At 54.1% G+C, this 11,689-nt stretch overlaps 3 protein-coding genes across 3 annotated transcripts; 1 reads left to right on the plus strand and 2 right to left on the minus strand.

Annotated features, from left to right (window-relative positions):
• Positions 1 to 760: 760 nt before the first annotated feature.
• Positions 761 to 4,112, minus strand: M406DRAFT_109018 (putative COPII coat protein Sec24). Its single transcript, XM_040915329.1, has 3 exons — positions 3,232 to 4,112; positions 957 to 3,170; positions 761 to 886 (listed from the first exon to the last, which is right to left on the minus strand). The coding sequence occupies exons 1-3, from the start codon at positions 3,808 to 3,810 to the stop codon at positions 875 to 877; spliced, it is 2,805 nt and encodes a 934-aa protein (XP_040774723.1). The 5' UTR covers positions 3,811 to 4,112; the 3' UTR covers positions 761 to 874.
• Positions 4,113 to 5,380: 1,268 nt separating this feature from the next.
• On the plus strand, positions 5,381 to 5,789 carry M406DRAFT_341185 (uncharacterized protein; the record flags this gene model as incomplete). The annotated part of the gene is made up of 2 exons (XM_040921632.1): positions 5,381 to 5,421; positions 5,525 to 5,789. 2 exons carry the CDS (start codon positions 5,381 to 5,383, stop codon positions 5,787 to 5,789), a joined length of 306 nt encoding a protein of 101 aa, XP_040774724.1.
• Positions 5,790 to 5,840: 51 nt separating this feature from the next.
• On the minus strand, positions 5,841 to 9,926 carry M406DRAFT_85177 (uncharacterized protein). The gene is made up of 3 exons (XM_040926057.1): positions 8,975 to 9,926; positions 7,278 to 8,846; positions 5,841 to 7,143 (listed from the first exon to the last, which is right to left on the minus strand). Exons 1-3 carry the CDS (start codon positions 9,032 to 9,034, stop codon positions 6,883 to 6,885), a joined length of 1,890 nt encoding a protein of 629 aa, XP_040774725.1. The 5' UTR covers positions 9,035 to 9,926; the 3' UTR covers positions 5,841 to 6,882.
• Positions 9,927 to 11,689: the final 1,763 nt, after the last annotated feature.

Raw genomic sequence — 11,689 nt, forward strand, 5'->3', positions numbered from 1 at the left:
CTTGGCCGCTTTTCTTGTGGCCCCCGGATAAACTCATTGCAAGGTGTTCTTGAAAGAATAAAGAAGAAAATCCTTCGGTCGCCAATGGCCCGGTGCTCACAGGCCCGCTCCAGAGTACTTGAAACAGATCTGATTGTTACCTTTTTTAAGTAGCAGACAACGTGGGATAACTGGCCTTGGGAGGAAGAATTTCGGAACCTGCCGAGTATGCACTGGGCTGACAACAGTTTGTCCGAAGATGATTTCTCTTGATGATCAATCAGCATCATCTGAATAGCTTATCTGCCAAGCCCACGTGTTCAATAATGGATGAGAAGGGGGTCAGAAATCCAACAGGAAAAGAACGAAAAAGAAAGAAGGGGGGGAAAAAAAGACCAACTACGGAGAACGGTATAGGTTCGGGTGTTCCTGCGCCTCAACCAACAACAGCGGCTCTCGTCGGCCAAAAAATGCAAAAAAAAAAACAAGGCAATGCACTGTCATTGGTTTTCTCACCAAAGGCGAATATGGGTTCTGGCCTTTACGTCGACTACGGGAACATCTTTTGGATGAAAGGCCGGCCCCGGTCAGGCCACTGCGTAGCCCAGCGTTTCTCGCCCCCAAATATCACAAGCCACTCCACGGTGAAGACGTCGGAGACGAAGGTTTTCGGTGGCATGTACCAAGCCTCCAAAGACAAAAAAGAAAAAAAAAAAAGGAAGGAAAAAAAAACAGCATACATGTCACAGGAGTAACTCTCAAAATCACAGCCAGGCGACTTCGCTCAAACGAATTTTCTTTTTTTAAAGATGATCAACTGCTCTGTGTTTTTTGACGTCTGATGTCTATACAATTAAAGTCACCATTTGAAGCATGCGATTTACCTTGGGCCAGATTACTGGACAACCTGTAAAACATAGAATGTTAGCATTACAATGTCGAGCCTCCAGTGCAGGCAATACTCAACAAACACATACCTTTTCCCTCAGCACGCCCATCCATTGTGCAAAACTCATACCCTGATCTGCGCGGTCCTCCACCAGCAAGGTCTGCGCCCACAGCTTCAGGCTGGGCTCGCCGTCCTCGCGCACAATGTACAGATGCGGGAGGATGATACTGCCCACGCCCTTGGACTTGTAATCCCTGCTCTTGGCGATGACTGCCCGGATCCGCTCGTTGAAGTCGTTGTCCAGCTCTGGCACTGTACCCTTGCCCACGTGGAGCTGTGTCCTGTCGGCGACACCAAAGACATCCTGCAGTAGGGCCGGGACCGTATCGCGGCCGACCCACAGGAATTGTGTCTGCCCGTCATCAATGAGGTACAGTCCGTACGAGACAAACCGCTCCGAGGACAAGTTCAGCGGCGGTGGCAGGACGATCTGGCTGGTCTCCGGGTCGGGCGTGCCTGCGATGTCCGGCATATCGTGCAGTGAATACAGCTTTGGGTAGATGTACTGCATCAGCAGCGGCAGAGGCAGCGTCGATAACAGGCAGAGCGCTGCAGACCTGAGATCGGAGGGGATCTGGGCCGACTTGCGCAGGCCCACATGCTTGATCAGGCCGAGGAACAGGGCAGGCAGACCGCGCATATTGGCCGGGAACTGCAGGCCACCGCCCATACTGCCGCCAGCCAGCTCTTTCCGGAACGTCTGGAGCAGTTCGACGAGCTTTGTCTGCAGCGAGTCTCTGGCCGCATCGAGGCCGCCGCTGAGCGCCTTCTCGACAGCCTTGTGGCTGAAGTATGTGGTGATGGCGCATTGGTCCGCGGAGGCGTAAACGTCCGCCAGGCTCTGCGTCGTAGGCAGGGCCAGGGTCATGACCCGGATTCGCCGCTCGCCGTTGCAGGTAGTGTGAAGCACAGCCGTCTGCATGCAGATCATGCTCTTAGACAAGGTCTCATCAATGGCTACTTCCACCACGTAACACTGGTCGCGCGGGAAGGCTGGGAAAGCGCACAGATCGGAGCTCCGGTTGAAAAAGTTGCCGTAGAATGTGTTCATTCTCAGGCCCGTCGTGGCGCGCACTCTCAGAACAGCCTCCAGACCGATCTCCGATGACAGGTAGTCGCTGAACTCGGAAGCAAACTTGATAGCATCTTCTTGCCGCCCAGCATTCCACCCGGGATAGAACCACGTCTGACCACCAGTGTACCGAGGAAGATTGCTCAACGAGGCGACATCCTGATACTGGGAGGAGAAGAGGAACATGTCGATCGAGACCTGGTTCTTTGAGCATTCGACAGCAAAGCTCTTGTAGAAGCCATTGGCCGTCTGCAGCAGGCTGCTCTCCTTGGATGTGCCCAAGAGCTTTTTGTCCTCCCTCATGTCAAGCTTGCCGTAGCCCAGGTTCGGCAACGAAGCGCTCAGGACCACAATCTTTCCACCGACGGGGGAGATCAGCTTGTGACCAGCCCTGAGGGCGGAACCCATGCATGATCCGTTGTTCTGGTTGTTGATAAACATATCCGGAAGCTTTGTCAAGAAGTTCTCGATGCTCTGGCGACACTCGCTCAGAGGGACCAGAAGTTCTGTAGGGACCGGCAGGAAAGGCTCGTCGAGGTCGCTGATGACGAGCATGTTCGTGTCTCCATTCTCATCCGCGTCCTTGGGTATAGAGAAATAGTGCAGGCTCGAGTCCACGGCAATGAAGCCCAGACGAGTGCGCCGGTCCGCGTTGGGTATCCTACTCAGACTGTCCAGGATCGTGCGCGCGCTCGTCGCCAGAAGGCCGGTCGAGACGGCCGCATAGCTCACATCGAAGAGGAAGAGATAGACGAGAGGCTGAGGCGGTCGGACCATGTACTCTTGGGGGGCCACGAACTCCACCACCGCGGAATTCAGTTCAGCCCGCTGCCACCGGTCGATGCTCTTCTGAGCCGCGGCGTCCCAGTCGAAGGCCTGCGGAACGTCGTTGGAGAGGTTGCACATGTTGCACCGCCACCTATGTCCATGGTCGAGGAAAGTCACGTACGGGTTGATGTACGACCTACACCGCCGACACCGTGAGATCACCTGGTCCTGGACGACAGGAACAGGATCGTCCATATCATGAAGCGAGCCATACGGCTGGATGACGAGCGCGAAGGGGAGCTTCGACTTCTTGAGGAGGGAGTGCGTCGTGGGGACGGCGTTGAGGGTCGATCGCACATATTTTGGAGGGCAGTTCGCATCTTCGGAGGGAGTACAGCTTGACTTTTGGTCGGGTGAGCCAACTGAACACACACGGGGGTGAGGGCACTGCTCGCGGACTCACATTTGCAGGAAGAATGATTGGGGGTGGGGGCAGATCCAGCTCGGAGACGTTGAAGGGTTGGTTGAGCAGGTCGGTCGGATACAGCTGGTTCAGGGGCCCAACGCGCGCAGGAGCTTGCTGCTGCTGCTGCTGCTGTTGCGGCAGAGGCTGGCCTCCTCCCACCTGCAGGTTCGACATGCCTTGAGTGAGTCCAGCAACACCAGGCGCAGGAGCAGCACCGTAGTCTGGCTGGGGGTATCCGGGGCCAGCAACGGGAGTGAAGGGCTGGGCTGCAGGATAACCTGCAGCTGCAGCTGGCTGTTCTTGACCTGGATAGCCACCATATCCAGGTGTCACTGGTTGAGGGGCGCCGAACTGGCCTCCAGCGGGAAGCTGGCCTCCCACGGCGGCATTGCCGCCACTTCCCACATCGAACGCGCCAGCAGCGTAAGCTCTCTTCTTTTTCTTGCCTCCCGCTCCCTCTGCGGGGTGTTGAGCCGCCTGAGGCGGCGGGGATCCAGCAGGGTTCTCGTAGGCCTGGCCGTCATATGGTTGCTGGAAGCCAGGCTGGCCTTGACCGTAGTCGTTGGGTGCAGACATAATGTCGCGTGGAGAGGGCGGTAGGCCGCCGAGGTCAGCTCGAACGGGGGTTGTTAAAGCGTTGCTCGGATGTTTGCAGGCCCAGAGAGGATCGCAAAGGGGCGAGTGACAATGCGACAGGGTGTGCGCGTCCGACGAGAGACCAAATGGGCAGGCTGGTCGCGATGGTCGAGGTGTGTTGGGCTGGGTCGAGGTTGTCGAGGGAGCGAGCGTACGCAGAGTGTGGAGCTTTTGGATACGCTGGACATTTGACAGGCGGGGGGACCTATTTTATGGGCTATGGCAACCTGGCCTTGTCCTGCCCTGGTCAGCTATTTTACAACTCGACCACAGTTGAAGGTTGAGCAAGGGCGATAGTGAGGAACACGATCACTGAAAAGGAACAATTGGACCTGTTTAGAAGCTCGACGACGTATCAAAGAAAAGAAGAAGACAAGTCAGCCTTTCTGACTAGCACCTGAAGCCTGACCGGCTGTAGACCTAATGGCGTTGCCCTGTATGCGGCCCTGTCAAGCCTTGTGTGGCCTCTAGAAGTAGTAGCGTGCAGCTGGCCTGTTTCGTCAACTGTAGCTCCAGCCTCGCATGGGAGGAGGGGCGTGGGCGGACACTTCTCGACCCGACCTGCGGGCACCGATGTTTAACTGCGGGCCTGTATCACGTGATAGCTGGGGGCGGCCTTCCCTGACAGTGCCTGCTCCGCGGGCCCTCGATCCCTTACTGCTCCTACCATCCAACACACCTGCAGCAGGCAGGCACCACTATATATTTACTGTACGTACTTGCTAGGTAGGCTGTCGGCCGAATCCATTTGCTTTGCAGTATCTCAGCTGGCAGGGGCAGGTCGACAACCTGTCTTTCTTAGCGATCATGATGAAATTTTGTATGTTGGCGAGGGTTGGGCCCTGAGTTCCCCGCCGTAACACCTGCAAGGGCCGAAAGTACTGTACTGTCGTGCTAGGGTGTAATGGTGATCTGCTACCATGGTGCAAGTGATGTACAGCCATAGTGCTGACACTAATCACTAGCATAGGGACCCTGAGACTCGCCTGTACGCAGGTCAGATTCCCTCTCGACCCAGGCCTTCTCCTGGCGTTGATCAGCCTGCTAGCCACCCAACTATCACTTTAATTGGCAAAATTTACGCGCTTCTCAGCTGTAGACTCGGGGACAGCATCCTTTTTCCATATTTAGGGTGTAGCTTCTAAACAACGTCTTCCTGCCCTTTTCTTTCCCAAACTCCTGATCCTCGTTCCTCTCTCTCTCTCTCTCTCTCTCTCTCTCTCTCTCTCTCTCTCTTTCTCTTCATATTATTAATTTCCTTTCCTTTCCTCACCAGCCGTTCATCAGGTACGAGCCTCCGACCAAATTGCATTTGACACAAGTCATTCTCTACCTCGCAGGCCCTCTTTGTTTGTCTGGTGGAACCTCGGCTCGTCGATCGATCGATCAATCAGTCGCAGTCTTCAGACGCCTGCTGTGCCTCTCCACCGCCCTGCTACGATCGGTTCGATCGTTTACAATCCCCGACTCAGCAACAAGTCCAGCCACTGAAGAAGGCTGGTTTCTCAAGATGGCGTGGGGAAAAGCAAAGCCTCAACCCTCCCTCCTCAGGTATTTACCTACCAATCTGCTTCAGCAGCTTCCATACACAGGGGCGGGCGCGCTTCAAAATCCCAATTTGAAAAGAGGGCTGACCAGACATTGTGCCCAATAGCCAACTCCTTCCCCTCGTCATCTTCTTCACCGTTATCGCCGGGCTCGCCTGGGTCGGCTACCAAATCTACCTCAGCGTCAACCAGATGCAGGGTAATGTGTCCCAGCGCATGGGCAAGAAGAATGTCGTCTTCACCAAGGACGGTCTGAAGGTCGGCGTTAAGCACGTCAAGCACGAGAACGAGGTGGATGCCACCCAAAAGTATCTCGTCAACGCCTGGAATCTGCATGCGAACAAGGAGGCGGCCGGAAAGAAGAGCAAGTGATTATACCATACCAGATTTATTTGCGCCCTCGCGTGGATACCTCTCCTTGGTCTTTTTGCTACAATTTATCTTGCTGGCGTATCCTGGCCGACCATATAGACTGGCCGCTTATGATCATGTTTTAACGGCCGACTGACAATTGTCTCTGCGCGCATTCGACGATACCCGGTGAAATATGGTATTTTTTGTCATCTTTCTTCATGGATCTACTTGACGATATCCAGCTTTCTCCTGCATTCAATTTACGTGTACTTGCTACGACAATACGTTTTGAAAGTTCATGCACATCAACGTTTTTCATGCTTGCGCTTTGCAAACTTTCCAGCTTTGCCACAAGGAGCAAAGGATGTCGGCAATCGCAGAACTCGCGTTGTGCGTGTGACTTGAGCAAAGGGATAGGGCATCGTCTATGGTAAGCACCGATCAGGGGCACCCTCGGCACGATATCGGTGCCATGCCCTGGTGACCATGGCAAACATGTTACCAGCGTGACCCTATAAACGAATTGTGGCACTGTCGTCCATCCAGGCGAGGCGAACCTCGAAGCAAGTGCTACTAGCGTATACAGGGCATAGTTGAAGCAGCAGCGTCAGGGCACAGGGCACATAACGGAGTCATGAATTTGGAACGCGGAGATACGATGTGCTTAATCAAGCTTATGAATGAATAAAGGTATCATTGGACATAGAAGAAGAAAAGATACGCACTGCAAGACTCCGGCCCAGATGCTCGCAACCCTTACGAGGGGTAGCTCCGTTGTGTGTGGCTGTCTGCTGCCAATGACAAATCGACAACGCCATATACAGAAATAATGTTTTGCCCCGGTTCGCCTGGAACGAGGTGATTTTTCTCTTATGGCGCCCAGACTGCAAGGAAATACCCATCGCCAATCGGTGGTTGTCAATGGCCTGGTTTCCAAGCCTGAATGGGGGAAAAGAAGAAAAAAGAGAAACAAATTAAGACACTCTCTAATGCCAAGCCTGTCCTGCCAAGTTACCATGTTGAAAATATCGGTACGAGAATCCCTTTTCTCAATCGTGAAGGAGGGAGGACACACTGCCCCTCCCCTCCTTGTTTCCCCCCTCCGCTGCGTTCAGACACTCAGCCAGCTCTTGGCCACATACTCAACGCCCGGCCCAGCGTTGTTGGAGGCCATCCGGAGTAGCTCTGTCCTCTTGTTCTCGAACTGCTCCTTCAGCATGGCCTCGCGCTGCTGCAAAGGGTTCATCGTGTAACCTGTGGTGGGCGGCGCATGGCGCGCGGACATGAGCTTGACAAAGTTGGAAGAAATGGGGTAGGGCTGGGTCATGAGCCCGTCCCTACGAATGAGCATCGAGGGGATGCGCACGTTGAGCTATGATCACGGGTCAGCGACCAAGTTTGACTCACAAGGCGTTATGAAGAAGGCCCTTTGGTCTCTCTGCCTTATCTATATAGGAAGGCCGGCTGCCGGGGGACGAGGAACGAAGGGGGAAAAGAATAACTCACCTGGCATAAGATGTGCGCATACTTGACGCCGAGCTCGTCCGCGATGTACCTCAACCGTCCCTTGATCCAGCTCCTCTGCGCGTCCGTCGTGTAGTCCTGGCCCTGGATACAGCCCAGTGGCCATGACAAAAAGTATCCGGCCAAGCCCTTGAGCGAGTCCTCTTCTCCACACGCGAAGCCGCTCAGCTGTCTCTCCAACAAGTGTTTCCTCTCGGGTTTGAGATGCCAGCCCAGGTGGTACGGCACGCTGGCGATGATGTCGGTGATGGTATCGACGCAGGTCCTCGCGGCGGTGGCGTACTCGGGCGTGGTCCTGTAGTCGACGGGGCTACACACCCAGGCGGCACAGCGCACGATGATGCTCGCCAGGATGAGGCGCGACACACGCATGAGGTTCCACACGCTGGCAATATAAAAGTCCCGGTATACGTCGACACGCCCGGGGAAAACCTCGGCGCGGCTAAAGTCACCGCTCGGCACGCTATCCTCCCACGCTACGCTCTTCCACCGCCAGCTGTCGGGCACGTTCTTCGTCCAGCGCACGCACTCGGCGTCGACCATCTGGGCCCGGCGGATCAGGGCCAGGATCAGCTCAATGTTCTCAGGCGTGCGTGCCATCTGGCCCATCAGGCGGAGAATCTCGGCCCGGAGCTCGCTCGTCTTGATGTTGATGCGCTGGCACTCGGCGGCGGACTCGTCCTTGACCGCGTCAGAGAGCCACCAGTCGACGCCCATGATGGGGGCCTTGCCTGAGCCTAGCGTGTGGATGATCATCTGCGTGCGCACGGCGATGAAGAGGAGCAGGCCTGTCTTGGTGCGTAGCTGCTCGCGGCCCCGCGATTTGACGAGCGAGATGGCACCTTCGATGTGGGAACCCCAGGAGAAGACGCCCATCTCCTTGGCAGTAATGTTCTCGTACAACCCAAGCAACAACACAGCTGCCAGCGTCGCGTCCGTCTTTGACAAGACCGGGTCTTGCAACGCCGTGTGGGTTGCCGCCAACGCCATTGTGTACTCTGAGAGCGCTTTGTTGGGGATATCTTGGTGGCTGGTCTTGACACGGTTGCCCAAGTGCGCAAGGGAGCACGCATTGAAGGCATGCTGTAAGTGGCCATTACTCGGTTCATTCTTCATAAGCGGCAGCAGGTAGTCCATGAATCCTCTCGTACATCCTTGGCGCGGGACCAGGACGAAGTTGGAAAAGAAGTGACAGCTCGCTAGTTGCTCCGTCGGAACACTCAGAAGGGGTGAGATGTTGCCCTCGCTAGAAGGCAAGCGCATGAATCCGCTCCCTGTGGGCGACAGCGCGCTGTCGAGAGATGACGTCGGTGAGACCAAGCTGGTGCAGCTGCTGCTACTGCTACTGCTGATGTTGCCGCTGGTGACGACAACGACATTACTGCTCTTGAATTTGCTGTCGAGTGGAGACTTCCGCGCGCCTTTCTTCAGCGCCCTTCGCTCGGTCGCTTTGGTCTCGTTCCGGAACACGAGGTCGAACTCGTCCTTGTAGCCAGGACATGTCCGCCTTGCTTTGGTGCACTGGTTGCATGTCGGCTTGGTCTCGTCACACTTCGGACGGTGAGAGGAGTCAGTCTTGTCATTTTAAATACATATATATGTCTCTCTCTTCTTATTCCACTATAAGAGAGTGACCGATTCGTCTGATCCGGTGTGCTCGGAAGGAGAAGACGGCTCACCTTTATTCTCCGTGTGCGGCACATTTGACAGCCCCTGGAGGGCTTCCCACAATACACCATGATGGCGGGATGAAAAAAAAAAGAAATATGTTCGTATCCAGGCTCTTAAAAGATCCAGATGATCGAGAGAGAAAGATGGAGGAAGAAAGAGGAATGAAGGATAGATAGTACAAGGTGGAATCTTCTCTGGCCTAGCAGATTGTTTTGACGATGGCGGGGAGAGAGGAGACGAAACCTCTTGAAAGATTCAATGGCTCCAAGCGCACAGCCTTCGGAGACAGGGAGGAAGAGGCAAGAACCAGATCCAGAATAGAGTTTCGGCTGCGATTCAACCTCGCCAAGCAGATTAGATGTACGTCAACCGTTGAGACCCACGATCGTTCGAGACCCCAAGAGCGTTGGGGCCAGCGGGCGGGTAGACGAGAAACTATTTGACGGTTCAACACCAGATCATCAAACTAGTGGGGATGAGAGATTGCTGGATACGAAACTCAGGTGGTAGTGGACAAAACAATGTATGTGGGAGAGGTCGAAGGTTGGTAGCGTGTGTATTGGATGGACGGATTTGATGACGAAGAAGGTGATGTCTTGCTAGTAAGTTTAAGAGAAAACTCAAGCCACTTGTTGTTGAAAGGGGGGGGGGGGGTAAGAAGAAATCCCCTAGTAACTTGGCTTGATTGCAAAAGATAGGATCAATGCATTCGTGGTGTAAAGGTTCAGCGAAGAAGGTTCAAGGATTCTGCTTTGAAATCTTTCCAGTTGGTCGCCCTTTCGGTGTTGACTTTGAATCCGTCCTCTGAGTATGTTGGGATTGAGAGGTATGTGGGTGGCCAAATAGATCGGACGAGATGACAAGAAGTGGGAGGTCGAGCCACCTCAGCCAAATGTATGTAGAGTTGCAAGTTGCATGTAGTTGATGATGCAAGTAACAGAGAAAAAGAACAACCCCCACACAGATCCCAAAATATTCTGGTCGAAACTGGAGCTCGGAAAGTTGTCAGTGCGTAGAAACCTGGCTTGATTGTCTCCTTTGTCGTCGTTGACAACAGCGAACAAATGACGAGCTGGTTGATCTGCGCCTGGGGTTTGTGCTCTCTAGAGGGGATCGGGACAGAGCTGTGTCAGGAAAGGGCTGCTGAAACGGCCGAGGCAATCTCGCGGTATTATGTCAAGTGGTAGCATTGACAGTACCGCAGTATGCCTGTGTGGACCCTTGGCGGCCAGGATGGTCCCGGTTCAGTATTAGTCGCATTGGTGGCCAAGGGTTCCTTCCATCATACCACAGTAGGAGTTGGTAGTTGCTTGGAAAAGAGACGAGGCAAGTGCAATCCGCACACCAAAACCCAGGCGTCACCACAAGACTTGGAATCCCTCTCGTCTGTTGAAAGGTTTACCTTCATCCATCAGAGACAGATGATTGTACAGAAATGTACAACAGAAGGCAGGAGAAGGAATGATGAATTCCTCTCCCTCCAACAAAACCCTCACGACACGGCTTGTGGGCACACAGTAGCATCACATGAAACCCCTTGCTACTTTCTACATATACGAGTGCATGTAAGCCTTCCTGTCACTGCAACTTGACCGAGTCGGGATTTTTCGAGGTTGCGCTGCAGTGAGGAATATTGACCCACAGACCACTCACGGTGACGATCCGAGCGGCTCGAGCACCATGAACTGATGCCATATAGAGTGCACCAGCCTGGTGGCGTCGCCGTTAGACATCATAAACGAGCCATAGGAACATCATGAAGCTGGCGTGGCTTGCCCTATCTCCTTTCATCTTCTCTCTCTCTTAAGGCGGTGAAGGACGGCGACCGAGCGTCCTTCAGCCCCCGGTTAGTTGGGCGGTCTCGTTCATATTACACCAACTACAGCCACACGTGTGCCCGATGATGGGTGCTGCAATCGACCCTCGAGATCGAGCCAACCTCATAGCGTGCCGAGAGCCGCAAGGAGGAACCTTTCGTGCCTTAGTTAGGTAGTGATGGAAACAATAAAAAGCAACCACGCACACACACACGCAAACACTCTCCACTGCATCTCGGGAAGCCGTTGTGACTGGGGAGAGTTCCCTAGAGACAAAGGGACAGAGATGATCGGGGACCAGCCACTTTTTCTCCGGAATATGATAGGACGGCTCGACGATCGGTGTGATGTGGTTGGTCGTGGCTGCAGCATATGCAACCCCCCCTTTCAACTATGAAGTCGCCCGATTAGGCCGATTATATTACTCGAAGCTCCATCCAGAAAGAGACAGAAGCCGCCATGGCGTTATTAGACTGGGGCCAATTGTGCCGCCCATCGGGGAGAAAAGGTAACAAAGGAGGGAAGGGAAGGGAAAGAAGGAAAAAGGAATGCTTGAAACATCTGCCCGGGGGATGTTCGGCCGAGAAACCTGGTCTTACATACGACTGTGCCGAATACACTACCATGGTAGAGTACCATGATAGGCGACCCAAAGAAGTGCCTTTTTCTCTCCTTTCGGGTCGTTCCACCCGACCCTGGACGTATTCGTATTTCGAAACCAAGACGACAAGTCTCGGCGACAACACAGGCATAGTGAGTAGACACTGGTATCAGTATCAGTACTCTAACTACATACCATAGTAAAGAGTACTGCTATCTATCTATGGGGCCTTAAGCAGGTTATGGAAAGGTGCAAGCGGAAGGAAGAATGGATCTTGATCTGCATCGGAATTACTACTCAATCAA

This window comes from Cryphonectria parasitica (assembly GCF_011745365.1).
Source record: "Cryphonectria parasitica EP155 unplaced genomic scaffold M406scaffold_6, whole genome shotgun sequence".
In the NCBI taxonomy this organism is placed as follows: Eukaryota; Fungi; Ascomycota; class Sordariomycetes; order Diaporthales; family Cryphonectriaceae; genus Cryphonectria; species Cryphonectria parasitica.